Here is a 26,570-nt window from a genome sequence, read left to right on the forward strand (position 1 = left end):
TTTTGCATATAAAATTGAAAATATTAAAAAAAAAAATTAGTGCGAAAAACCTGATATTGCCAAAATTCACAATTTAGGAGTGTAATAAATGTTCTGTAAGGTTTAGAGTAGTTTGTTAAGCAAATTACATGAGTGGCAAACTATCAATGGTCGGTCACTTACCAATGAAGCTTGTAATTGTGAAAGTAAACAAAATAAAGTAACACTCAAAAGCTAATTTGGATAAAGGTTTTATAAAATCGTATGTTTGCGGCTTCCACTCTAAATAACTTGCATAAGCTTTTAAGTATATGATAACATCATTTTCCACCTCCTCTGTCATTAGAGCACATAAAATGGAACTTGTAATAAACTCAATTACTACAAGGCTAACAAGATGCACGTGCATTGAAAAGATAGGTAGTTGCTCGACAGTTGAGCTTTAAGTGTCACACTTTCCATTTTCAACTTTTTCATTTTGACTTTTTTTTCTTTACGTACCTACAGTATCGGGGGTTGCATTCTCCACATGCAAATGTTTTCTAATATTTAGGCCAAATCCGTAAATATACTTCAATACAAGTTACGAATTTTGTTAATCGTGTATACCTAAATATTAATAATAACATTTTTTTGGTGTTTTTTAATTTTTGTGCAAGATATTCACTTAACATGTAATTAATATAATATTTGAATAATAATTTTTATATTTTTCAACTATTTCATAAGTATTTAATTGATATAATTTTAAAAATTTAAGTATTCAATAGAATAATTTTTGTGAGTTGAAGTATTCAATCGATATAATTTTATAACTTGAAGTGTTTGGTAGATCAAAGTAAAGAGTTGAGAGTGTTACAAGACTTTTTACGTAGAGTATATGGATGAATTTATACATTAAGCCAATAATTTGAGATCAAAATGTTTAAAAAACATATAATTTCTCTGTCTCAAAATATAAACCTTATTTTTAGTTGATTATTAAATATAAGTCATTTTAAATATTTTAAGAAGTAGTAAATTATGTTTTTTTAATATTATAATTTTATAATTAAGATACGGTCAATGACATTTTTCTGATTTATTGAAAGGCCCAATGATTTGAAATAACACTACGGGCTATACGATAGGAGATGACTCTTCCGTGAACTCACCAGTTAATGAAAATACCTATGGTCAAGAGAATTTAACTCGAGAACAACCAGATTATATCTGATTAGCCAATCAATGTGATTTTTTATTTAGAAGTTTTCCCAGTAAGATATAAAAAGAAGTTGTAAATGTATAGTAGTGGGCATTGGTTGATTGGAATATATTCAACTTATTTTTGGAGAGGGCAAGGCCTCCACACCCACATCCCACATCAAGTGTTAAAAATGCATTAATCAAATATCTTTATCAAACACATGGTGTGCAATGCAATGTGTATTACTATTAATAATATTATGGGTCATTGTCTTCAAAATTGGATTAGGCCAAACCATAAAATGAAATTTTTTCACGTGAAGAGTTGGTGAGGTTAAGCTATACTCCCATGTCTTCTTCATTTACCACATCCCTTTCCCATACCCGCCCAATTGCTTCTACCTCTTACGTGCAAATACTCAAAGACACTTGCAATTAAATAAAGATTGTGTTTGAGATTTTTAATTATCAACGGCCCCACTCGAATTATTTTATGCGCCTTCGATTTCAAAATATAAGTTATTTTTTGAATGATTATTTTATTTGAAATTATAAGTCGTTTCAAGTATTGCAAAAAATAATAAATGATGTTCTTTTAATTCTATTTTTATTTTCATTAGATACAATAATCATCTTCACATGTTATTATTGGTTTTGAGATAAAGAGTAATTTTATCAAATTGCCCTTGGTTTTAGTATAATTTAGGAGAACTAATTGTTTTCATAATCAACTTGCAAAAAATCTTAAATGACTTATATTTTACTCTCTCTATAATTTGAGGGAGTAATTTGATGAAAATCAATATGTATTATCAAATTAGTCCCTCTGTCTCAAAATATAAATTATTTTTGAATGATTATTTGTTCAAAAATATAAGTCGTTTTGAGTATTTTAAAGAGTAATAAATTATTTTCAATATTACACTTATTTACATTAGATACAATAAATATTTTTTCAAGTAACTAGTAGTTTTGATATAAAGATAATTTAATTAATTTACCATTGGATTTGTTATAATCTAGGAAAATTAATTGTTTCCTTAATCATTGTACAAAAACCTTAAACGACTTATATTTTGAAACAGATGGTAATTAATTAATTAATTAAAATTTGAAAATAAAATTAGATAAGAGTTAAGAGGTATGGTAGCTATTACTTTATTTATTGATACATACATTTATATGTATTTCATATAATATCTTTTAGAATAGTTATTTTTTAAAATTATTTGATAATCTTAAGAAATTAAGGGAGCGACGCTTAATCTTTTTCAAATTTATTATTTTATGCATTAAGACCTTTGAAATTATTACAATAAATTTCCATGAGTGTTGATTTTGATTCAAGAAGGCGGATATGCTTTTGAAATGACAACTGTGAAGGACTCTTAGATGGGCTTTCTTATTTTCAGTCATAGATGGGCTCAGCTCTTAGATGGGCTTTCTTATTTTGAGTCATAGATGGGCTGAGCCTACAGAGTGGAATTACAAAAGCCTATAAAGTTTTGAGTATTTAATATATTAGGCCATACAATGGGTAATTAATTCTTTTTTTTATTACATAATTTAATGGTCAAATTTTAAATATTAAAATTTATTGGCTACAAATAATTATTAATATTAGTTTCATAGTCTTATTCTGCTAATTAATTAGTTACAAGCTGGACTTACTTATCACAAAGGCGACCAAATATTGTTTGTGCAGTCAATCGTGGTAAGCAAATGAACCCTCTGAACTAAAGAAAATTTAAAAAATGGTCCTTATACTTTTATTTTTTTTTCCAATTGACCCTATTAGAATATTTATTTGTCCTCATTAAATTATTTTTTTGACTCTACTGAACTAATTGCTGGCTACGATGTGGTTAGGGTTTGCAGTATTTGAAGTCTATACATAAGAAGGCCTCATGCTCATTCTCTAAAAATCATAATGTGGTTTCTTATCAAATACTGCAATTAGTTTGTTCTCTAGAAATTGTTATTTCATATGCGAACACTAACAAAAACATTTATGCGTGGCGCAACATTGAATACTATGTTAATAAAATAGATCGGGTGTAATTCATTTTCCAAAAGCTAGCTCAAGAGAGGCAGATTGCTCAAATCTTATATTTTGACTAAAGGTTTTATCTTAAATCAATACGGATAATATTATCGAAAATCAATACGGATATGAATTTCCGGGTCAACCCAGAGGTAAAATTTCAAACTTCATGTGAAAAATGGAATTATAAAATGTAATATTTATAAATTATGTATTGAAAATTTAAATAAGCATTTGGCAGCAATTAAATACTAATAATGTAATAAGCAATTAAATTCAGGGCTTGAAGTTCTCCAAAATTTTATCACCTTAATAAATTATTTTTTAATTCTTAAATTAATTCAAATTTCTTACAAAATTATTTGCATATGTACAAACTTGGCCTAAATTGTCTTTTTAACACATAATTTGCCAAATTTTATCCATAGGAGGTAGGAGAAGTGCCCAAAACGACATTCCTCTTAGCTAATTTCCAATTTTCTTTATTATTTGGAATTTAATTATTAATTATTAGGCAAATTAATGATTATTAATTAAATGTGCAAGTTCTATAACGAACCCACTAATCTCTCCATCTCTTTTTTCTACTTTGTCTGAGAGAAGAAGCTCAGGAGTTACACTCATCTCTTATTCTCATCCGTTGGATTAAAATAAGATCAATGGCCATTAGGCCAGGTGGCACATTACAAGGCTTAGCATAAGCTTTTATGTCCATCTTCTATTGTGGAGTTTTCTTACAAAGAACAAGCGAAAAAAAAAAAAAAGCACAAATCAAGCTTATTTCAACGCACAAACTTCGTTCTGTCTTCTTGTTCTAAGCTAGTGATTGAGCTCCTTTCATGGAAGGAGTAGGAGGAGGTGGTTTTAGCATAGGAAATTTACAAAAAAACCCTTTTATATATCGACCAACTCCACCATTAACAGCAGTAGATAGGTTTTTATGGGACAGGAATCATTTCTCACAGCAAAAGAGTGAAAAAGAGGTTAAAAACAAAGAAACAGTTATTTCAACAAATGTGTTTTATGATTTTTCTTCATCGAGTGGTGCAATTACTGGGGTTTTGCCATGGCCAAGTTTTCAAGATATAAGCTTTGTGGATGGACTCTTTATTGAAGGAGACAGTCATAATCTTGATTGGGTATATGAGGGAAACCCTAACGTGGGTTTTGAAGAAGAAGAAATGATTTTAGAGAAGAGCTCCAAAGGGTATACAGGAAAGAAACTCAAGAAAAGATCTAGTCCAAGTTTGATCAAAGGACAGTGGACAGAAGAAGAAGACAGGTGATATACATATATACATATATATATATTTATATACACACACATATATGTCTGTGGAAAATTATTAACACATTTTTATTCTGTTTTTTTTTAATACTTGAACATTTTAGAATTTTGTTTTTGGTGATGAAGGAAATTGATTAGGCTTGTGGAGCAATTTGGAGTGAAAAAATGGGCTTTAATAGCTGCAGAGCTGGATGGTAGGGCTGGAAAGCAGTGTCGAGAGAGATGGCACAACCATTTGCGTCCAAATATCAAGGTTTAATTCTTCTACATCTCCTTTCATTATCTCTTTTTTTTTTTTTTTTTTTTTTTTTTTTTTTTAAATTAGGGTTTGTCAATTTACTCTTTCTTTTACTGGTTCAGGTTCTGATTCATTTCTATGATATAATTTCCATGGATTTGTTTCATAAGAAATCAAACAGTTTGATTAATACAACCTAAAACTATTCTAATCTTAATCCAATTCTCAATATTGAAGTGGGGGTTTGATGGATTTTCCTGTAACTGAAAGTCAAGATATGATTTTTAGATATTACCATAAGTGAAAGAAAATTTCTTTTTTGGTTCATCCCCTTAGATTTCTTTTTTCCTAGATGGTAAAACTTTCCATGTTATACATAAAAAAACAAGAATCTAGGGTTTTCAGTTTTTGATTCCATGATATTTTTTCACATGCAAGTAAGTCGGTGAATTACTAATCTTTTTAAACCCTTATTTTATATATTAATTACCTTTTTTTTAATTCAAAAGGTTATTTACAGAAATCCAAATAAATTTCTTTAATTTTTTTACTGGAAATATTTCTTTAATCTTCATTGAAATAGGAATCATAGAATATCTGTTCAGACTCGTGTTATTTGCTTCTTGTTCTTCATTGAGTGTCCTTTTTCATGTGATATTGTAATCTTTTTCTTCTGAAGCATCATAATTGACATAAAAAGTTCATAACTTTAATCACTTCGTAAATAACTTCTCTTTGTCTTTTCACTAACAATCCCTTTCTTCATATATATATATATATATATATATATATATATATATATATATATATATATATAATATATACACAATTTTCTTTTTTCTTCCATTTCCAGAAAGAAAGCTGGAGTGAAGAAGAGGAGAGAATTTTAGTTGAAGCTCATTCAAAGGTTGGGAATCGATGGGCTGAAATTGCAAAACTAATTCCTGGAAGAACAGAAAATTCTATAAAGAATCATTGGAATGCTACTATAAGAAAGAAGGATGCAAAGAGAAAGAACAAGCAAAAAGAAACTGAAATTGGAAAGTCTCATTCTTCAATACTTCAAGATTACATTATAAGCAAGAACCTAAAAAACCCTTCAGATACTACAATTACACCTTCTCATAGCACAATAACTACCAATAATACTCCTTCAAGCTCCACCTCATCACCTGATCAAGATCCACCATTCCAATTCACTAATTACTTTCTTCCTGAATTATCTGAACCCACTATGGATGATTCTCCACCGTTGGTTACTCAATCATATGATGATGAACTTCTTTTCTTGCAAAATTTCTTCTCCGACAATCCCATTGAAAAATCTGCAATCAAGAATCCAATAGAGATGGAAAATTCAGTTGGCATTGGAAATGAAAATGATCAATTTAACTTCCTTGTTTCGAGTTCGAGTTTGACTTCCCCAAAAAGACCTAAGAATACTCATCTCTATTCAGACCTCTACGTCTCTTATCTACTGAATGGAGGAATGGAATCTTATTCGTCTTCCGTCGACTATGGATATGATGACAGTAACAGCATGATGAACATGGAGTCGGTAATGGATAATATTTATCCAAATGGAAAGAAAGAGATGGATTTGATAGAAATGGTTTCTTCTTCCCATTTCTGTAATGGTAATAGCAAATAGTTGTAGTTTTAATGGTATAATGAGCTTTTTCTTGCAGCATATTTTGGTAAAAAGAAAAAAAAAAAAAAGAAAAGGAGACTTTAGCTGATTGTAGTTCCATTTACAGAGATCAAGTGATAGAAAAAAAAAAACTGTTAGGAGAATGAGCGTTTCTTGATTTTTAAAGATTGATTGTAGTGGCAGTTGATTAAGGTTTGATGAGAGTATTATAATGGTTTGTGGACAAGTGGTGGAAATGGGATTTTTTTTTTTTTTTTTAATTTTCTGTTGTAGGGTTGCTGAACTATGCAATCATTTTCATGACTCTTGTTTTGTTTCAGTTTCTGTCTTTTTCTTTCACTTTTCTTAACAACTTTTCTAATTCTTTGACGGTTCTTTTTGTTGGTAATGAGAATTTATGGAAAGAGAAAAGAGTGACCCCATCCATACATGTCCAGACAAATTTTTTTTTTTTTTTTTTTTTTTTATTTAGCAAATGTACACCATGGACACTATGTCTGAAATTTCCTTTAACAGCTTCAAGATTCAAATCTATCCCAATAGCAAATTTCACTGCCTGCTTTTATTTGTCTTTTTCTAATAAATTTTTTACTAAGTTGCTCCATTTATTTATAAATTCTGACCTGAATTAATTCTACGTTTTCAAATACTTGCGGTCTCTGGAAAAATATTATATTTTCAAATATTTATTTGCATTTAATAAATAACAAATTATTTTTTATATTTTTATTTTTCTATTTGACTAATAGTTTATTACTTTAATTCCTCAATAATTTATTATAATTTAGATAAATTAAGAGTAATTAATATAATCGATTCATTAAATAATTTTCTCCAAATGCGGTATTAATATACTCGTAAGTTGAAATTGCAACTGTTGACTCAATACATAATTTAATCCCTAAATTTTCACAAAAAGAATTTATGGCTTCTTATACTTTGAAAATAACCCTATACTCTCTTAAATTTCAATTTTTAATCTTGTGGTGGCTCTTAAATTTCATTTTTTTAGACTAATTTGAAAAATAAATGAATTACAGGGGCCACAAGGTTAAATTTTGAAATTCTAGGGATTAAGCCACAAAATTGTTTAAAAGTTTTAAATCATGCATTTGGCCCACAACTATCTGTGAGCTAGCATTGGACTTAGCAAATAGCAATCAAAATGATTATAAACATCTAACTCAATATATTTATTTAAAAAAATATAAAAGAAAAATTCTCAACCATAGCATGATATTTTTCCTCTAAAATAAAATAAAATTGTAACATCTAAAGTCACTTTCATGCATTTAAGACAGAACTGTTCTGATCATACTTTTCCTCAAACAAAACCTTTTTCAGAAAAAATATATGTATATATTCTATGTAATGAATTTAAACAATATTTATTATCCTATGCACCTGAAACAATAAAAACCCATACAAACCTTTCAAACACAACAATCAACTCTTCAAATACAGATCCAAAACAGCAACATTAATTTGAGAACAGATTAGTTCCCAAAATCCCTTCAAAAATCTTAAAAATGCCCTATAATTAATGATAATTTTTTTGTTTATAAAGTATATATACCCTTTGCACCTTCCTTCAAAGCTTCTTCTTGTAGGCTGAAGATGGAAGAGGATTGAATTTCACAAATGAGCATGTTGAAGCTATTTTTACCACTTTTGGGTTTAGTATTTTCCTTTTTATGAATCTTATTTGTAGAGTTTGATTCTGATATCAGGACATTTTGGCCCTGGCAAAGAATATTCCAGCAAATAGACCTGGAAGAAGCACATTGCAAATGAGATTAAAATGATAAAAATATTCTTGAAAATAAATATAATACTCTGGCAAGTATCGATTTGATTACCGAACAGTATACTGAACAAATTTGGTATACTGAGTGGAACTTTGAATAATACTAGACCAGCAATGGAGATAGGAATCTTGTTCAATGAACCCACCAGACTGTTGAACAGGAAACAATTTCAAATAATTAACTTTCATGTTCTTTATCCTTCTTAGCATTACCCAAAAAGGGAAAAAAAAAGTTACTATCTTGATGATTTTTGACAGTGAATTGATGGCTAGAGGCCTTTTTAACCTTATGAAGCTATTACTCTCATAAAAAAATACCAACTTTTAAGATCATGTAGCTTCAGGGGCTCTAAGCAAGAAAAGAGCTTATTATATATATTTAACAGCAGAGCAAAAACAATTACCTGTAAGTTGTTGGGCCAGTTTGACGTAAAAACCACATAGAGGTGAAGCTAATAGCAAGTCCGAGTATTCCACTTGCTGTTGCAACTACCCAGAACATTGGTAATTTTATCACATCTCTGCAAGTTAATACCAAATGTAACAAAGGTTGGAAACTATGGCTGACAAGGAGAGAGCATAAAATTCCCAAAAAATTCTGGTTACATTCCAACATTTTCTTACACATTAATTACGTACTCCCATTCACCGAACAGAAGTATCAAGAAGACAGCAAAAGGTAGAGATAACAAATTATTTAGCAACACCATTGAAATTTCATTAAGAGATCCACTTCTTGTTGACTGTTTTGCTTTGTCCATTACTCGCCTGAGAGTGAGCTGTGAAAAGCACAAGTGTTGTATATTGTTCAGAACTTATAACAGTAGACAGAGAACTGCAGCAAGAATAATTATTCTCTCAATTCAAGCTGAAAATTATAGATATTCAAAGCCATTTCAAGGGAGTGTTACTGAAAGTTTCAGGAAAAAATGAAAAAGGTTGAAACACATTAAAGAATTAAATCTCATACCGAGTAACTTGCTGTTAGAATGCAATTCATGATTTGCCATGCATAACCCATTGAATCAAATGAGAGATCTGTTATGCCACCACTAATAGCAGAGATTATCTGCAAAGCAGAAAGATAGACAGTTCTGAGCTCACTGAACTTGAAAACTGAAAGTGCATAAATTAGCAAATGAAAACAAAGAAACATGAATCTGTAGGCCAAAAAGAAAAAAACAGTATCATATTCCCATGAAAATTTGTAACAGTAGCACTTTTAAGCTATTTCCATGACATTCGATAATAATTTTCCATTCAAGAAATAGTGAATTTTTAAATATTGAGACTGTCAAGGAAGTAAAACATGAATGCACTCCAATTTGAGAATCCAGGTTCTAACATCTGATATTGCCTAGAACTGGATTATGTCTATATGCCATAAGACGAAATTCTATCCTGTAGATACAACGATGATAAGCAATCTAAATGGGATTTTAAAAGAAGTGCAGTTTCTTCATCATATTATGCAAAATATCTCTGCCATTCATTCTGAAATTGACAATTATAATTGTTTTGTTCACATATTAAACATTATAGTTTAGCATCAAAAAAGTGAAGGAGTGTTGTATACCATCAAAAACATGGCAGCCCATAATTTCTGATTCTGATGTTTCCGGAAAATATATAACTCCCCAATTGCTGTCAAAATATTTGTCACATTCTTCAGAATGGTCACCATTGCAATATTTATGTATTTCAAACTGAAAAGAAAAATGCATCAGAATTAACTGCATACAGTTTTAGATGTCATGCATCTAGCAATGATAACCATGCATGGGTTTTCTTTTCAGTTTTCACCAATATTTCATTCAGAATTAGTATTAACTGCTCTTCACTATGGTTCTTAAACACATAAAGCTTCAGATTCTGACATACCTAAACATGCCTGAAACAAGCATGCCAACAAAGATTGCATTGACAGGGAGCCAGACCCTTACGAGTTTCCAATTAAGCTTTTCCAATGAAACTGCTCCACAAAAACCCAACATAGCAACAACCAGACAGCATATCAAATTCTGCAGCCAAACGAAGCAATCATATCTCATGACAATTGACTACATTCAAATCATGTGCAAGAAAAAAGAAGATTAACCAACAACTAATAAACATTGTTGCCAAGTAATACTCAACAATTTTAAATACATAGTTGCTATCTTTTGGGTTGAAAATCAATTAGATAAGACATGCAAGAAGGAGATGTGTGAAAGTCAATCAATTATTCTGAAAGTCATAAATAGATGTGTGACAATTAACATACTTGGTATAACATAAGTGATATTCCTGCATTGAAATTATAGGTTGATAAAACAACTTTATTCAACAAAATCATGCTGCAGGAAGAAATGCAATAAGCTGTTCCAGATAAAAGAGGTCCATATTTTCTTCCTGATCCATGTTCGCGTTTCTCATCCGCATCAAAAGGAGCACCAACACTGTCACCATATACTACCTGATTACCTCTGAATAACCTGCTAGAAGAAAATATGCCCAACATCGAACAATCAGCAAAAATACATCAAATTGGCAAATGCATAAGTAAAACACATAAAAAAGGCATTCTTCTTCAAATCTTCAATTAGATAATGGGTCTGAGATGCTTGGATTACAATATTGATTGACTGTGCTTTACTAAATGACCAACAAGCAAATTGTCATGCAAAATATTAAAACTGGGATTTTTGCGAATTCATAGATTATAGTAGAAATTATTGTATAGAATTTATTTACTCCCAATATATATGTAACGAAAGAATAGCCCGCGTGAAAAAAAAAAAATTGATTCACTCTTACCTGTCGCTTAAGCCTCTGCGTTCTGCATTTGATGCAAAATTGCCAATCGACCTGTCTCCTTTACCAATAACATTCAGAATCTTGTGTATCCCATTAGTCTTTTCATTCAGAGAGCTGGATTCTAATTCCTCAGTATCACGGGAAATAACCACTTCCAACTTAAGACCAGACATTCCACAGCCCTGAGAATGGGAAAAAAATTCAAAAGATTTTAAACAATTAGATACTTTCAAACTACAATAGAAAACAATACAATGAAAGTAAAACACAGGAACATGAAACTGATAAATTAACCAAAGCCAAGAAATTTTTATTGAAAGATTGAAATTCAGCCAAGAAATTTTTATTGAAAGATTGAAATTCATACCAATAGGAAGTCCAAAAGCTTTGCTTGATATACTGATCTTAGTAATGTTGAAACTTTATATTTGAATAGCAAACAGTTATACCCAGAAACTTAAATAATCTGCCAATAAACTAGCTGGCGCAAGAAGGTGAAAAAAATCATGCTAAAGACGTGAACTTGAGGGAGCTTTTTAAAGAACACGCAAAGAGAAGCGAATCAAAACAAAATCAAAACCGTGATTGAAGATATACTAATAGAAAATGACAACAGAAAAAGAAGGGACTTTATAATGGGAGGAAAGGTACAGAGCGAAATTCCAGGTGATTGAGAACACCGTCCAGAGAGATTGAATAATACTAGTAGTGAGGAAACAGTTTTCGAGGTTTCGAAAGTCAAATCCATTAATGGAGCTAACAGAGATTTTAGATTTTTTTATTGTTTTGAAGCAGAGACGGTGAAGAACAGCAAAGTTAGATATCAGAATTCAAGACTTAGGAAGGCATTGCTTTCTTTTGAATTGCGCGGAATATGTGGGTAGCTTCTTGGCACGGAAATGGAGGTGGGTCAGTTTCATGGGTCGGGTTTGTTGATGGATCTGTTGGTTGTTGAATAGCGGTTCTGGCCCAATATTTCTGGAGAATGGGATTTACAAGTTTTGTTTTGATGACTTTTAACCCTTGGGCTTGGCTTCCCACAGCCTGCTTGGTTGGGTTGTGGCTTCCAATCTTAATTATTTGTAACTTGCACAAGTTTGCTTTTGAAAAATATATTTTCCGTGTTTTGCTTCTGCATGTATTGAATAATCACTTTTAGCATTTTACGAAAGATTATTAAAACTAACAGCTAATAACTACAGAAATAGTTAATTTTGTCAAATGAATTCTTAATATATGAGCCTATTCACAAATCAAGCTAATTTAATAGACAAATATAAGAAAAATGAGGTATTGCTGATAATTCAGTAAAAAAAAGGAAATTTAAATGATATAAAAACTTTTTAAATTAAATTTTTTCTTTGTCTTGGTTTATACCTACAGAGTGTAGGAAGGTAATTTCCTTGTCTATATTGAATTACGCATCATTACACTTATTAACATATCTTTATTGTGTATCGATATAATTTATGATAGGTTTATTTTTTTAATTCACGGGTTGTTATTATCAATTTATTATTATTGTAATATAGTAGAATATAGATATCATGTTGATGATTCCAAGTAATATGACAATTTTTTTTAACGACTAAGAGATGTTCGGGCCATAAAGCATAAATGTTTTTTACCTTTCTAGTAGATGTGTTTTCGGAAAATTAAACTTATATTCTCACCGTTATAGAAATTGAAGTCGTTTATCATCTTAGCGACACTTTGTAGATAGTATTCATATTTTTCAAAAATAAATTTTTAATTGATCCATATAATCTGAAATGAATTCACACTTCACCAGACAAAACAATCAAACAACTCTCTAAAACCACACTTTCTTGCTCTTTTATTTACACACTTCATGAAAACATATTTATATGTCCAAATGCAAATTCAAACATATAATAGCTGTGCTGTTGACTATGCAAAACACAAAAATTGAAAGTGATTTACATAATATTTCCACTAATTATAACTAAGTTAACAGACAGCTCTTCATCTAGTTAAGATTTGGACCAAACACAGAATTATCATATATGGGACCCACCTAATTATTTGGGGCATTTGGGTTGGAGTTCTGACCTTTTTTTGGACAGAGATCATGTGAAACATCAACAACACACTTCACTAATATCATCACAACCCTAAGATAAAAAATAAAAAAAAAAAGTTAAATCATAATTAAAAGAAAAATAAAATAAAAAATATTCCAAACATGCAATTACATGATGATAATCATCACCATCCATCACCATGATCACACAGTATACACAATCACAAAGCAAGGAAGCACAGCCCTTGGATTAAACACCACAAGCTCTTCTTCATCCAACCTGGTATGGACCCCACTGCCACCTCTACCCAATAAAGAATCAAACCCTCCATCCTCCTTATTCACTTCCTCCTCCTCCTCCAACTCACTCCCGACCCGACCCGCTATGACCCGGCAAACTAGCATAGCCCGTTTCACATTCATAAACTTGAACTCTTCTTCAATGTCCTCAGGAATTGCCACGTGTGCTCTTAAACTAGTAGACAGTGTAGAGATTCCATCCATCTTGGGTGAAAAACCACACTTAATTATACCACAAACACTACAATATTGTTGGTTGCAAACGCTAGAATTACCATTAACTCCTAAATCACACATAAAAGTTGAACAGTAAAATCTCAGAAGCTCATTACCATCAGCTATGCATCTCTCATCTCTTCTTTTAACGGAACCGTTTCTTGCAGCTTTAGCTTTCACAAGCTCTCTGTACTCTTCAAATCTTGATAGTATTTTTGGACTGTTATGGATCTTTAAAATCCTAAGAATCTCTGGATTCTTCTCTTTACAAGACCAGCCCGTTTTGAATATAATATAGACTATATTCTTACCCGAATCACCATCTTGGAGCTCCGATACAGCATGTTTGATCGCTAGATGTTGCTCAAGAAGATTAGGTGTTGGAAAGATTTCGCCGCAAGCAGTGCAAGGAAAGATATCATTCCTTAAAGGAAAGAACTGATCATTAGTAGTTGAAATATCGGATTCTTGACAAGAACCTGCCGGTACTGGCATTTTTCGCGGCGGAGGAATATCAGAGGTTTGATCTTCTGCTGGAGCGACCATAGAGACTATAGATTGTTGAGATGATCTTGCTGATGTAAGGGTTGGAACTGGAGATTGAACATTTGAACTGTTTTTGCAGGCTTTGGAAGTAAAAATGCGTTTTAGGTATGACAAAGAAGAAGAAAGAGCTCGGTGTGGCTTTAAGCGAAACGAAGAAGAAGAAGAGGAAGGAGAAAGAGGAGAGATTTTACGTTTCTTGGTGGGCTGGTTATCTTTAGAGGTGAAAATAAAGCAACCAAGATGAACAAGAAGAAGAAAGATGGAGAAGAACTTGTTGAAGACAGATACTATGCCTTTAGCCATTGGTCTTGGGAGAGCTTGATTGAGGTCTGGTTAATTAGGCATTGCTCGAGACAGAGAGAGAGAGAGAATGATGGAAGAAGAAAGGAAAGGAAAAGAATGTAAAGAAAGCTGACGCAGATTGGGGGCATAGAAGAATAAAGCTATAAGAGTAGGTGGAACGCAACTTCATAGAATATATTAGCTTGTTACTCTCTATTGTATTCTCCTTCTTGCTTAATTTCTCCTCCTTGAGGTTTTAAATTGGTAAGTTAAAAAAAAAAAAGTTTTTCTAATACATATGTTTGTATAATTCGACCGTAGACATAGTATTCAACTAAATTTCTTTTAATAATGATAACCGTAGACTTTTAAACCCTGAGTTTAGAGATAATATTTATATCGAAATACGATATAGATAGCATTCAAGTAAATTTCTTTTATAAGTGCAACTTTAGACTTTTAAATCCTTATTTCAGAGATAACGATTTGCATGAAACTACAATTCATCTCAGCGTCTCTTGAATGAAATTTAAAGGTAAATGAAAATTTGTTAATTACTACAGTTTTTCTAGTGTAGTATGTCTTTCAATTTTATTCAGAATTTCCTAAATAATATTTGAAGGAGATTTTACCTCATTAAGTGTTGTGGGCATGACATTGGCTAAGTCTTATATTGCAGATGAAATGCACCTTTCCTATGTACCCCTTTAGCTCTTCATTGTACTAACATATATGTTGTTATTAAATTAAAATTTAATGCTAATAGAAGAGTTAGGTGTGATACCAAATGATAAAATTTATAAAACTCAAAAAAAAATTTCTAATGCTCCATACTATCAAAAATATTTAATATTAAATAGTACCATAAATGTTTAACAACAATGTAGCACCATCAAAATAATAATTTTCTTCTGTAAACAGATTTAACCTGATTTGTCTTTTTACCTATACGAAAAGTCCGTTAAAACGAACTATAACCGGAAGTATCTGTTTATGATTCTTATCGTAAACCCTTCTCCTGATTTGTTTTCACTTTGTTTCTTTTTATTAGGCTGCTTTAACAAAAATAATTTTAAGGAAAATGGGAATATTGATGTCTAAAGAAGTAGCAAAAGGTATCTAAATCTACTTGATTGCCAATTTCAGCATCTTTTTTAACTACAGTATTTTGATAGGAAGTTGATAATAATATCTCCATTCATCAGCAATTACAAATCTTCATTACATTGCATCATATTTATTTATTTAATTAATTATTTAGATTTGAGAGGGAAAATTAGAGAAGTTTAAATTTTTTATTTAGATTTGACATGGAATGATGAAGCTAATTAAGATTTTGATCTCTTAATCAATTGCATTAGCAGAAATGAGGTGTTTTTGAAAATTTAGAAACATATTTAATAAATGTGGAAATTTTGTTTCTAATGTATCATGGATATAAATAAGAAACCATTTGGGTTTCATTGGAAATTTCTTGCTACGTCCGATGCATCGGTAGCCTCATCAAGCCAATTGAATTGGATTGCACATTAAGACATAATCTATCGGTACAATCTAATAATAGATTAAGGTTCGAATCTCTTTTCTAATATATAAAAAAAAATCTTAATTCAGATTAATTAATTATATTCTTTATTCCCTTGACAAAACATGAACGCGACTATCAATCTCCACACATGCAGGGCTCCTAGTTATGCAGCCAAACATTTATTTTTGACAATAATACATTTCCATGAGAAAATTTAAATTCTAGTGATCCATTTTGCAAGATACATAATTTCTTCTTTGAACTTATAAATATATAGTTATAATTGGGTATGTAATGCCACTTCTGTTGCCATTCTCTCAAGGAGAATCCAATGCCTAAACTATGTATACTTCTGCCAATTGAGCTTTTTCACTGGTAATTTTGGGTTCTCTGAACACATGTGCACATGATTTTTCTGTTGTCTGCTTGAGCTGAATAAGCTTTAGTTGGACTTGTTTTTACATGGCAGTGAAAAATCTCATGTCTTTGCATTTATTGAACAAATTTTATGACTTAATAATATGCTTTTTCTAGTACTAAATCACTAAATGTCGTGGTCATTTTAGGACATTTTGCAGGTTTAATGTTTTTCCAGTTGCCTTTAGGACATTTTAGGACGTTAAAGGTCTCAAATTCGAGTTTGAGTTATCTCGAATATAAGAGTTTTTACCCGGATAAATTTGGTCCGGGATTGCCGTTTTATTTACCTTATAAAGGCTGTAAAAATGATAATGAGTTGTTATTACATTTTTGAGGTTGTTTTGTCTTGTTTTCTTTAACAAGGCGACATATACAATTATATTTTCAGTGGGCCACATGATCCTACGTGGGTACTGTCCTGCTTTTTCAGTGGGCCAATATAATCTTCTATTTGGTTGATAAATATTCTGCATATATCTCCTTGTCCCCCTTCCATTAAATGCCTCTCCTCTAAGAATCACCACTCTTTCTCTTTAAATAAATATTTAATTACTCAAATTATTATAATGCTTACATTGTTAATTAATTATTAATTTCTTTATCTTCATTTTTCCTGATTTTGTTTAATAATAATACAATTAATTTTTTTTTAAAAAAGTTATTTTTTAAAACCAACAAAATCACCCATGTCAAAGTTATAAAATTGGTAACAAATACAAATACTTTCTGCTTCTATTATTCAATAATTGAATGGTTTGTCTTCTTAAAGTAAAAGAAAAGGAATTGAATTATTGGATATTCATGTGATTATAATCTTCTTTTTGAAATAAAATTTCAAATAACTAACTTATCGGTCATTAAATTTTAAATTTTAGAATATAAACCCATTTTTATGCAGAATTGATTTTATAATAATTAAATTAAAAAGAAAAAGGAATTAATATATGGTTTGATGTGATATGGAACCAACATTAACATCCTTTTAAGAAATGAATTAATATTATGTCACGTAAATCTATCATTACATTTCCCTTATACTATGACCCAATTGGTCAATACCACATGTTATGTTATGTTAAGACCTTGTTTGGTTCAAAACTGCCAATTTCCTTAGAAGTGTATACTTTGCAGAAAATACGTTTCCAAAAAAATTATTTACTAGTATATAAATTTGAATATATTTAGTAATTTTTCTGTGAAGTAAATTGTTCTCAAATTACAAATTACAATGAAGCTAAATCATGAGAAAAAGCCTAAAGTTTGACGCTTTTGGCAAATTTAGATAATACTTTTAATTTTGTCGATTACTACTTAGATTTATTTTTTCTTGTTAATTATGGCCTTCGAGCATAGTCCTTCATTTTGTTGCTTCCTTGCCATTAATTGGCCCACAACATGATAGCTCATATTCTCGTGGTCATTCTTTAGCCGTTCATCATTACTTTTAAAATTTCTAAGTTAGAAGATTGTGTTGGGGAGGTTATCTATTTTTTATCTCATTGCAGGTTTGAAAGAATTTGGTACGATTTTATAATTAACAGACTCTTGATGGATCCTTAGCGAGCAACTTGCAATGTCAGACATCAAAGTCCAACAAATAGGTTTCTTTGCTCATGGAGTTGCATGACTCGACCACTTCCAATCGGATTATGGACCAAGGCTATAGTTGAAAATAAAAAATAAGTACAACATATTGATTGACAAAATCAAGAGTATTCACCAAATTTGAAAAAACTCAAAAATTTAAGCTTTTTTAATGATTAATCCTTATAATAATGTTCATAATATAAATTTGAGTGTATTTAGACAATAGAATAAATTGGTAAAATTCATTTCACTTAATTAAAGAAGTGCAAGTTCGTTAACTATATATAAGGAACTTACTTCTCTTACGAGAGGAAAGTTGGATTATCTATTTCTCGAAAAACAAAATTAATAATGCAAACTAAACACAAATATTTTATACACTTACGGAAAAATGTAACTTCCTTAGTCTATTTATCCTCGACCAAACACCACCTAAGTTTGTTGCTATAATATAAATAGCACACAGAAAAAAAAAGAAAAAGGAAAATTGATTTTGACTATGCTGTTGACTCTGAAAGAGTGAAAGAAGAAGCTGTGGGTTCCCATTCGCTTCTTCTTTACTTCTTCTACCTTTTCCCTTTCCAATAATCTATATATCTACTTTTAACTTCTTTTTCCTTTTTTTTTTTTTTCCTACCTCCACAATGACAATAAATAAATAAGTAAATAAAAAAGCTGCCGACATTTTTTTTTCTATTAATTAGGAATGCTATATATTATATTTGAAATAAACCTCCATAAAATTGTTTAAAATTGAAAATTATCTGAATTTTAACTCGAAATATTATTATTTGGATTTATATTCGGAAAAAAAAAATTGAATTTAAAATCTATCCACCGAATCAGTGTTAACTTATAATCTTCATATACGATAGATAAACATTTAATCAATCAATAAATTATTAAAAAAACACACGGTTAAACTTTAAATTTCTCTTTTTTTTTTGAAGGAAAAAAAAATTAAAACAGAAGGATGCAATAATAAATTTATCAAAATAATATATTATGAAAATAGGATTAATAATGCATATAAGGCACCAACCTGTCTTTAAATTTAATATAAACTAGTGGAAAAGTGGGAACCACTTAGATAGAATTGATAAGCACATGCTTAATTTTCCTTAATTTGGGCATGCATTAACCCATAGACTTGACATTAACATCATAAGCATTAGCTTCTTCAAAATGTTTTTTTTTTTTCTTTTGTCAAATAATATTTGACCACTTGTCCCAATAGCAAGAAGACACTTGGACATCTAGTCTTTCAATCCCATGAGTCACCGATAAGGGTTTAAATGACACGCAAAAAAAAAAAAAAAAAAAAAAAAAAAAAAAAAAAAAGAGATAAAAGTTAAAACTTTACTTATTAGGGTTTTAACTTTCTTTTTTCATTAAATCACTTTTAATACGATTTAAAACCATCTATTAAAATTTAGCAGTTAAAAACTATCCTGAATCGAGTCAATACAATTAAATTAATTACTATATATTGGCTCGATTCAAATTGAAGTTTGTTATAATCAGGAAGTGTAATCTATCACAGAGAGTAGAGTATAAAGGTTTTAGGTTTTTGAACCTTCTAGTTTCATTTTGGTTTGGTTTGATCAGCATTTTAAGAGTTCAATTACCATTTGGTTTGAATAGTAATAACTGAACAGTTTTCAATTCTGTTCAATCATTTATATAGCCAACTGAATTGGTATTTATGCCTAAAATAAATAATTTGATTTGAAATAACTAAATTAATCCAAACCAATCTGTTTCAGTTCGGTACTAAATTGATTTTTTCGCTTTGTGATTCAGAATTAGTCATTACAAAATCTATTTAGCCAGATTGAACCAAACTAAGTTAGTCCGATTAGACTGAATGCTTACCCATACTCCAGCAAAGTGCATTTTTCGAGATTGTATTCTCACTGTTGCAGGAGTTGAAGCTGTTTACCATTTTAACTAATATTTTGTTGGTAATTAAAACTAAAATTTGGTTCTATTAATACCTGATTAATGTTAAATGTTTTATAAATTAAGTGAGTCATTTATCCAACGGGTATTTTAGCTTTACAAAAGGTGGCCTAAATGATGATGATGATGAAGAAGAAGCAGAAATTAGAAAATTTTGTTCCTTGTCCTTTACCAGATGGAACAGCTGGGCCATAAGGTGAAGTGGCTCTGACAGTAGTTCCATTATTTATTGAAAATGACCTATAATGGGAGACCCATCGTTGGGCCTTCATGTTGTGCAAGTATTAATGTTCTTTGACCCACATGGCTTCCTTACTCTTCAATTCTTTTGTTTTTAACGTGTGGCTCTTTCAATTGGAGGAATTTTAATGTTAGATAAAAGTAACATTAACAAGAATCTAAAAAGAGTTTTCATTGATTGGCTTGAACAAGGTCCTACCTACTTATGCATGTTTTGGCTGTCATAACAAGGTGAAATATAATATAATAGTGTTAATCCGGTGTGATTTGATTGATCTTCTTACGTGAGAGGTCTTTAGTTTGAGTTTTCTTCACTACAAAAGTTATCGCCAATTTGATTAATGTCGTTTAAAAGAGAGGGCAACCACTGCTGAGTAGTCCATAACGTTATTTCAATTTATTGAGTCTCCGAGTGTATAAAAAAATAATGATAATGTGCTTTTCTTCCTTTTTGTTGGCTGCTTCTATTGATGTTCCTATATGGATAGTTCTTTGTTGTATGTCACCTGCAAAATGTTTGGTAGTAGGATTATGAAATTGGGATTCTCAAGGTTTTTTTTTTTTTTTTTTTTTTTTCTGAGTTGCAAGGATTAGGGTTGCAAGTTTCAATTTTCCTATTCTTTATGTGTTTGATTGAAACAATTTCTGTATGTCAATCGAAAGTGTGACAGAAGAACACATCACTGTATTTAAGCCATCACACACTTAAAATACAAAGAGAATAACTGAGAAATTACAATTGTATCCCCTTAAAAAGTTATGCAAGGAGTTGATTTAGGATTAAACTTTAAAATTTATGGTTGGATTCGAGTTTAAAAAATGTTAAATCTAAATTTAGTGTTGAATATGTAGTGATACTTAAATATTAATATTGATGTTATTAATTTTATAAACAATATACAATTATAACTAATTACATATTATGTTGTCTGAATAGATACTATCTATGATCTATTCTATAATGTAATATTTTTAGTATACTGAATATAAATAAATTTTTAAATAAAACAATGAAAAATAAAAATCTTAGTCACAGCCAACTTGGGCCTGGACCCAAAACTTTTTTTTATTTTACTGATTGGAACTTCAGTTTAGGCCCACATTCAACGTCTCTACGGTTAGCCAACTCTACAAAATTAATCAAAATGGGCCCAGAGTTCAATTCTGCAATAGCCCAAAAAATAATCACAGAGCAGTATTTTTTCATTTGTTTGGAAAGAAAATTATTATTCGGTTTTCAGTTAATCAACCCGCCAGTTTCTGTTTCTCTCCCTTACCTCGCTCATCCAATCATCTTCAATGACACGACGCCACGTGTCAAAACTGTTGCCAATCCCCATAAATATCCCTCCACTTCTCTCCAAAAACCTCCTATTCAACATTCAAATATCTGTCTCGCAGCTCTCGTTCCAGTAATACGGAGATGTGGTGAACAGAATAGTCTTTACTTCGTTTCCTCTTGCCACCATGAACGCTAGAGCTCTTCTCTACTCCTTTTCTCCCCATTTTCGGCCTCTGCCCGATATTTCGCTCTCCAAGAAAAGTTTCGGCCTTTCGCGCAGAGAACCGTTTAATTTTCGGGTTCGGTTTCAATCTGATGAACGGTGCGCTGTTTTCCGCATTTATGTACGGAATTCTAACCGGAGCGAGTTCGGGAAAGTATATGCAGAAGTTAAGTCAGAGCCTTGCGATGTATCGGAGTCGGTGCCGGAATCGGTGAAGTTCAAGGATAGTTTGAGTAGTGGTGATTTGGAGTTGGAAAGTTCCGTACCATGGTGGGAAGAGTTCCCGAAACGATGGGTTATAGTGATTTTGTGTTTCTCGGCTTTTCTTCTCTGCAATATGGATAGAGTATGTCTTCGTTACTCGCTTAAATACGAGCTTATTCACTTCTTTAGCTATATAATTAATTGAATAATGTACTGTTTTCTGTGTAGTCTTTGAAGTAGAATTCTGTAATTAATTGGTGATCTTATTTCATCTATTTGGTTATCTATTTTCAGAGGCTTGTGTCTACTCTAGAGACACTTGTAAATGCAACAATTAAGCGTTATATTTCTGTATTTATGATATCAGTACACTGCTCATTAGCTCAAAGTTCAAGAAATCAATGTATAACTTTTTTCTTATTGTTTGTAATTGTGGGCTTGGCCATTAATTTTCTCTTTTAATTATGGTTCAATTATCAATTGGAGAAAGTACTAAATTTTGGATTGGCTATGCCATAATTTTCACAATGCCAGATGTTAATGAGATTGTAGTCTTGACTTGGCAGTAAATTTGAGCAGATTCTGTTTGGCAGGTAAATATGAGCATTGCAATACTCCCCATGTCCGCAGAATACAATTGGAATCCAGCCACAGTCGGTTTGATTCAATCTTCATTTTTCTGGGGATACCTACTTACCCAGGTAATGGAGTTTTCTCTTCATTAACTTGTATATTTTTTTGGTTGCAAAGTTTATCTACTATCATTTCCTTGGAGTCAAGGTCTTAGTGTTAAACTATTTGTTTTCACTGCAACCAAAGGTGTTTCTAAATCTGGGTTCCGTGGACATGATCTGTATTTTTTCAACTAATTAGTTCTCAGTGACAGATTGCTGGGGGAATATGGGCAGACACAGTGGGTGGGAAGTTGGTTTTGGGATTTGGCGTAGTTTGGTGGTCCATTGCTACAGCTCTGACTCCTGTTGCTGCTAAACTTGGGTTGCCTTTTCTCCTTGTCGTCCGCGCTTTCATGGGGATTGGTGAGGTAAGTCCTTTGGCAACTTCTTAGTTTTTCATGTGCTTCCCGTACAGGATCATGAATATGGTTTTTTCTTGTAGTTCTTTGTTGTTTCTCATAATATGTAACTATAAAATGTGCTTTATGGTGAATTGTCTCATAGGGTGCCTATTTATTTAGTGTGGTTCTGTTCCAGGGTGTTGCTATGCCTGCCATGAATAATATTCTGTCCAAATGGGTTCCCGTATCTGAGAGAAGTAGATCTTTAGCACTCGTCTACAGCGGCATGTACCTCGGATCAGTTACTGGCCTGGCTTTCTCACCATTCTTGATTCATCAATTTGGATGGCCCTCAGTCTTTTACTCCTTTGGATCTCTAGGGACAGTTTGGTTTACTGTATGGCTAAATAAGGTAAGTTTCACTGGTCCTAGAATGATATGGCTTCTCATTTGACAATTGACAATTGCAAGATTTGGAAATGAAAGAGAAATACCATTTCAAACAAAGGTTTAGATATTTGAGGAGTTTGTGATCATGAACGTGAGTTTCTTTTAACTATGAAATTGTCTACCCACAAGAACAGCATTGAAAAACTATGTTTCCTTTCATCAATTTGCTTTCCTTTTTTCTTTTCGAATCGTCATTTTCTTGCCTTTTCTTTTAACAGGCATACAGTTCACCTCTTGATGATCCTAAGCTCCAGCCAAAAGAAAAGCAGCTTATTGTTGCAAACAGTGTTTCTAAAGAACCTGTTAAATCAATACCCTGGGGATTAATCTTGTCAAAACCACCTGTATGGGCCCTAATAGTGTCTCACTTCTGTCACAATTGGGGTACATTTATTCTTCTAACATGGATGCCAACATATTACAACCAAGTAAGTCTTCCTTTCCATCATAATATATGCTTCAATGTTGTGAGAGTATGTCCTCTAGCAAATGTACACTTGCTTTTTCAGTCTAACTTATTCATATGACCTTGTCCATTAGGATAGTAATGTCTTGGTTGCTGATGTTTTCTGTCAATAATTTAGTTTTAGCTGCATAAATGAAAGAGTCAATAAAGAAACCTTTGGCCATGTGATATTCTTCATGGTCTGTGTAGCTATGATACTGCAGGAGCATCAAAAGAAAACAAATAATCTTTCTGTGAGGCAAAGACCTCGTATTTGTGTGTGTTTTTGGGGTATCTGATGGCTGGGTGCGAATTGTCAATGTGAAGTCATTCATTTGCTTCTTGAGAGCGAGCCAGTTGTATGCCATGCATTTAGTAGGGAATGAATTAGTTTTACATTTTTTTATTTTCCTTTTAAATAAACTATCTTGTCCTTATCATGGCACTATTGCTCGTAAAGCTACTGTTTTCTGCTTGCCAATTTTGTTGGCAATTTTTAATCAGTGTGTTCATGTTTGAGTTGCTGTTATTATCGACAACTTGTAAAAGAGAAGTCACAGCTTACAACTATAGTACTTACAGAGGAAACTTTTCTTGAAAACTGTGGATCTTATTATTTTTCCTTGTCTTGCCATATAGGTCCTGAAGTTCAATCTTACAGAATCTGGGCTTTTCTGTGTTTTGCCTTGGCTTACAATGGCATTTTCAGCAAATCTTGGAGGGTGGATTGCTGATACACTGGTGAGCAAAGGTTTTTCTGTAACAACAGTTCGGAAGGTATTGCTCAGTTTCTTATATTGCAACTTATTACCTACTAATAGTCGTGCTAAATCCGGTGATTCCCTCTCTCACTCTCCTCTCTGTGTATTCTGCTTCTTACATGGCTTGAAGAACAAATGCATTTGGTGAGATCTCGCCATTCAACTCGTATGCTTTAATAGAACATGCCCTGTATTCTCTTGGCAGATCATGCAAACAATTGGATTTCTTGGCCCGGCCTTTTTCTTAACTCAATTGAGCCATATTGATTCTCCTGCTATGGCTGTACTCTGCATGGCGTGCAGTCAGGTTTGCCCTGTACACTAAAGCATTAAATTTAAAGGAAAAAGAAGTTTAATAAATAGTTATTGCATAAAATGCAAGGTTAATATTCCAAAACTAAACTTCTGATTTTTTATATTTTGTTACCTTTTGAGTTTCTCATATTATTGTGTCTCTAGTATTATTTTGTAATTTAGCAGGCAACACGCGACTTGAGATAAGATTTAATTTATCCCAACTCTGAGAAATCTTATATCCTGAAATTTGTTTTTGTAAATCTTCTTTTTCTTATTTTATGCACAAATGACATCTCTTTTTTTTTTTTTTTTTTTTTAAACAATATATCACTCTATGTAAACCTTATTAGTATTTTTCTTGGCAGGGAACTGATGCATTCTCCCAGTCTGGTTTATATTCAAATCATCAAGATATTGCTCCTAGATATTCTGTAAGTATTGATTCTTCTAGTACTTATATGTGGTTTAATTGTAACCCAACCATTTGGTGTTGGAGAGGGATATATTGTAGGTTGTGGGAGAGGTTTTACTTCTCATATTATATAGTATATCAATCGCCTACCATTGGGTTTCTACCAAATGGTTCATGAATTTTAGCACATCCTAATTGCCAGTAATGCGTCACAGTTCTGTCATTGGTCCTCCACTTAGAGAACTAATGGGTGTTATTGCATAACAGGGAGTTCTGCTAGGTCTATCCAATACTGCTGGTGTGCTAGCAGGCGTCTTTGGAACAGCAGCTACAGGTTACATCTTGCAACATGGTAAGACCTTATTCTATCGTGTGTTAGCTGTTACTAAGAGACACATCACGCTTCCTCTAAGTTAACCAAATATTCCTAGCTCATTCTCGCCATTAATCTAGTCTATTTCTACTTGTGCTCAAATGGAAGGCATGAGTCGCGTGTAAAACTTTGTTTTTGCATGGTCGAGAGAGCCTAGTAACATTATAGATGGTAGAGTTAAATTTGTTTGTCAATCAAGGATATGCCTTTCTTCTTAGTGGTTACGTTTTGTTTTCTACCACCTACTAATTCCCAAATAAGAAAACATTCTTGGACTAGATATTGTCCTTATTTCAACAGAATGGGTAAGAAAAGGTCCTCATACCCTGCTTATACTTTTGGTTCATTGGTGAATCATTGCCTTCATTTTCAAGCTTTCTTGAAACTTTTGAGATAATAAAACTACGTTGGCTGATTTTATTGTGGTGAGAATCACCACCTTCTTTATTGACATTTGGGAACATAAAAGTTTTACTTCAGCTGATTCTTTATTCTCCACCTTCACACATTTGCAGGTTCTTGGGATGATGTTTTCAAGGTTTCAGTTAGTCTCTATTTGGTTGGAACTGTTGTTTGGAACCTTTTCTCGACTGGTGAGAAAATAGTGGACTAAAATGAAAATTAAAATGAGTCGGGCCCAGTCTTCCCCTTCACGAGTCAGAACACGAGTTTCACACGATTGATTGGAGAGAAAATTAAAAAGACAAGAAATGAACAAAGATATACTTGAGGGATAACCGTTCCATAATGCTTTAGGACTCAGGCAAATTTTCTGAATGCCATTGAAGAGCTCAAATTTGGAAATTCTGCAACCGCCAGCGGCTGTTGTGCATAAATGAAACAGTAGAACAGGGATTCATTTGTAAAGTGTCTCCACACAGCTTGTAAATGTTATAATCAATTCTAACAAAGCAATCTTATGATGTTTTATGTTACTTGATCCTTGTTGTAACTCAATTATTTCAAGGCCTAATACATAAATTTAACCTTAAATT

The 26,570-nt window shown here is 31.7% G+C and overlaps 4 protein-coding genes across 10 annotated transcripts; 2 read left to right on the forward strand and 2 right to left on the reverse strand.

Annotated features, from left to right (window-relative positions):
- The first annotated feature begins 3,989 nt into the window (after positions 1-3,989).
- Positions 3,990-6,800, forward strand: MYB119 (myb domain protein 119). The gene is made up of 3 exons (XM_012213291.3): positions 3,990-4,490; positions 4,623-4,749; positions 5,588-6,800. Exons 1-3 carry the CDS (start codon positions 4,048-4,050, stop codon positions 6,383-6,385), a joined length of 1,368 nt encoding a protein of 455 aa, XP_012068681.1. The 5' UTR covers positions 3,990-4,047; the 3' UTR covers positions 6,386-6,800.
- Positions 6,801-7,703: 903 nt separating this feature from the next.
- Positions 7,704-12,093, reverse strand: LOC105630625 (GDP-mannose transporter GONST2). 6 transcript variants are annotated; one of them, XM_020678208.3, is made up of 10 exons: positions 11,356-12,093; positions 10,989-11,170; positions 10,456-10,669; positions 10,074-10,213; positions 9,769-9,898; positions 9,163-9,261; positions 8,832-8,971; positions 8,597-8,713; positions 8,245-8,342; positions 7,704-8,155 (listed from the first exon to the last, which is right to left on the reverse strand). In XM_020678208.3, the coding sequence occupies exons 2-10, from the start codon at positions 11,159-11,161 to the stop codon at positions 8,112-8,114; spliced, it is 1,155 nt and encodes a 384-aa protein (XP_020533867.1). In that variant the 5' UTR covers positions 11,162-11,170; positions 11,356-12,093; the 3' UTR covers positions 7,704-8,111. The 6 variants fall into 6 exon arrangements, with proteins under 6 accessions (XP_020533867.1, XP_020533862.1, XP_012067891.1 ...); XM_020678203.3 differs by having other exon boundaries at positions 8,817-8,971; positions 11,356-12,085; XM_012212501.4 differs by having other exon boundaries at positions 8,817-8,971; positions 10,456-10,666; positions 11,356-12,070.
- An 824-nt stretch (positions 12,094-12,917) lies between these two features.
- On the reverse strand, positions 12,918-14,603 carry LOC105630636 (zinc finger (C2H2 type) family protein). The gene has a single exon (XM_037638515.2). The coding sequence runs from the start codon at positions 14,395-14,397 to the stop codon at positions 13,237-13,239; it is 1,161 nt and encodes a 386-aa protein (XP_037494443.1). The 5' UTR covers positions 14,398-14,603; the 3' UTR covers positions 12,918-13,236.
- Positions 14,604-21,471: 6,868 nt separating this feature from the next.
- On the forward strand, positions 21,472-26,510 carry PHT4;1 (phosphate transporter 4;1). Of its 2 annotated transcripts, none has more exons than XM_012212537.4 (10): positions 21,472-21,964; positions 22,416-22,523; positions 22,709-22,864; positions 23,034-23,249; positions 23,506-23,715; positions 24,372-24,509; positions 24,699-24,800; positions 25,156-25,221; positions 25,470-25,554; positions 26,091-26,510. In XM_012212537.4, the coding sequence occupies exons 1-10, from the start codon at positions 21,581-21,583 to the stop codon at positions 26,186-26,188; spliced, it is 1,563 nt and encodes a 520-aa protein (XP_012067927.1). In that variant the 5' UTR covers positions 21,472-21,580; the 3' UTR covers positions 26,189-26,510. The 2 variants fall into 2 exon arrangements, with proteins under 2 accessions (XP_012067927.1, XP_012067950.1); XM_012212560.4 differs by having other exon boundaries at positions 21,826-21,964; positions 22,402-22,523.
- The last annotated feature ends 60 nt before the right edge of the window (positions 26,511-26,570 follow it).

This window comes from Jatropha curcas, chromosome 5 (genome assembly GCF_041381405.1).
Source record: "Jatropha curcas cultivar XTBG-Jc1 chromosome 5, XTBG_Jcur_1.0, whole genome shotgun sequence".
Lineage (NCBI taxonomy): Eukaryota > Viridiplantae > Streptophyta > Magnoliopsida > Malpighiales > Euphorbiaceae > Jatropha > Jatropha curcas.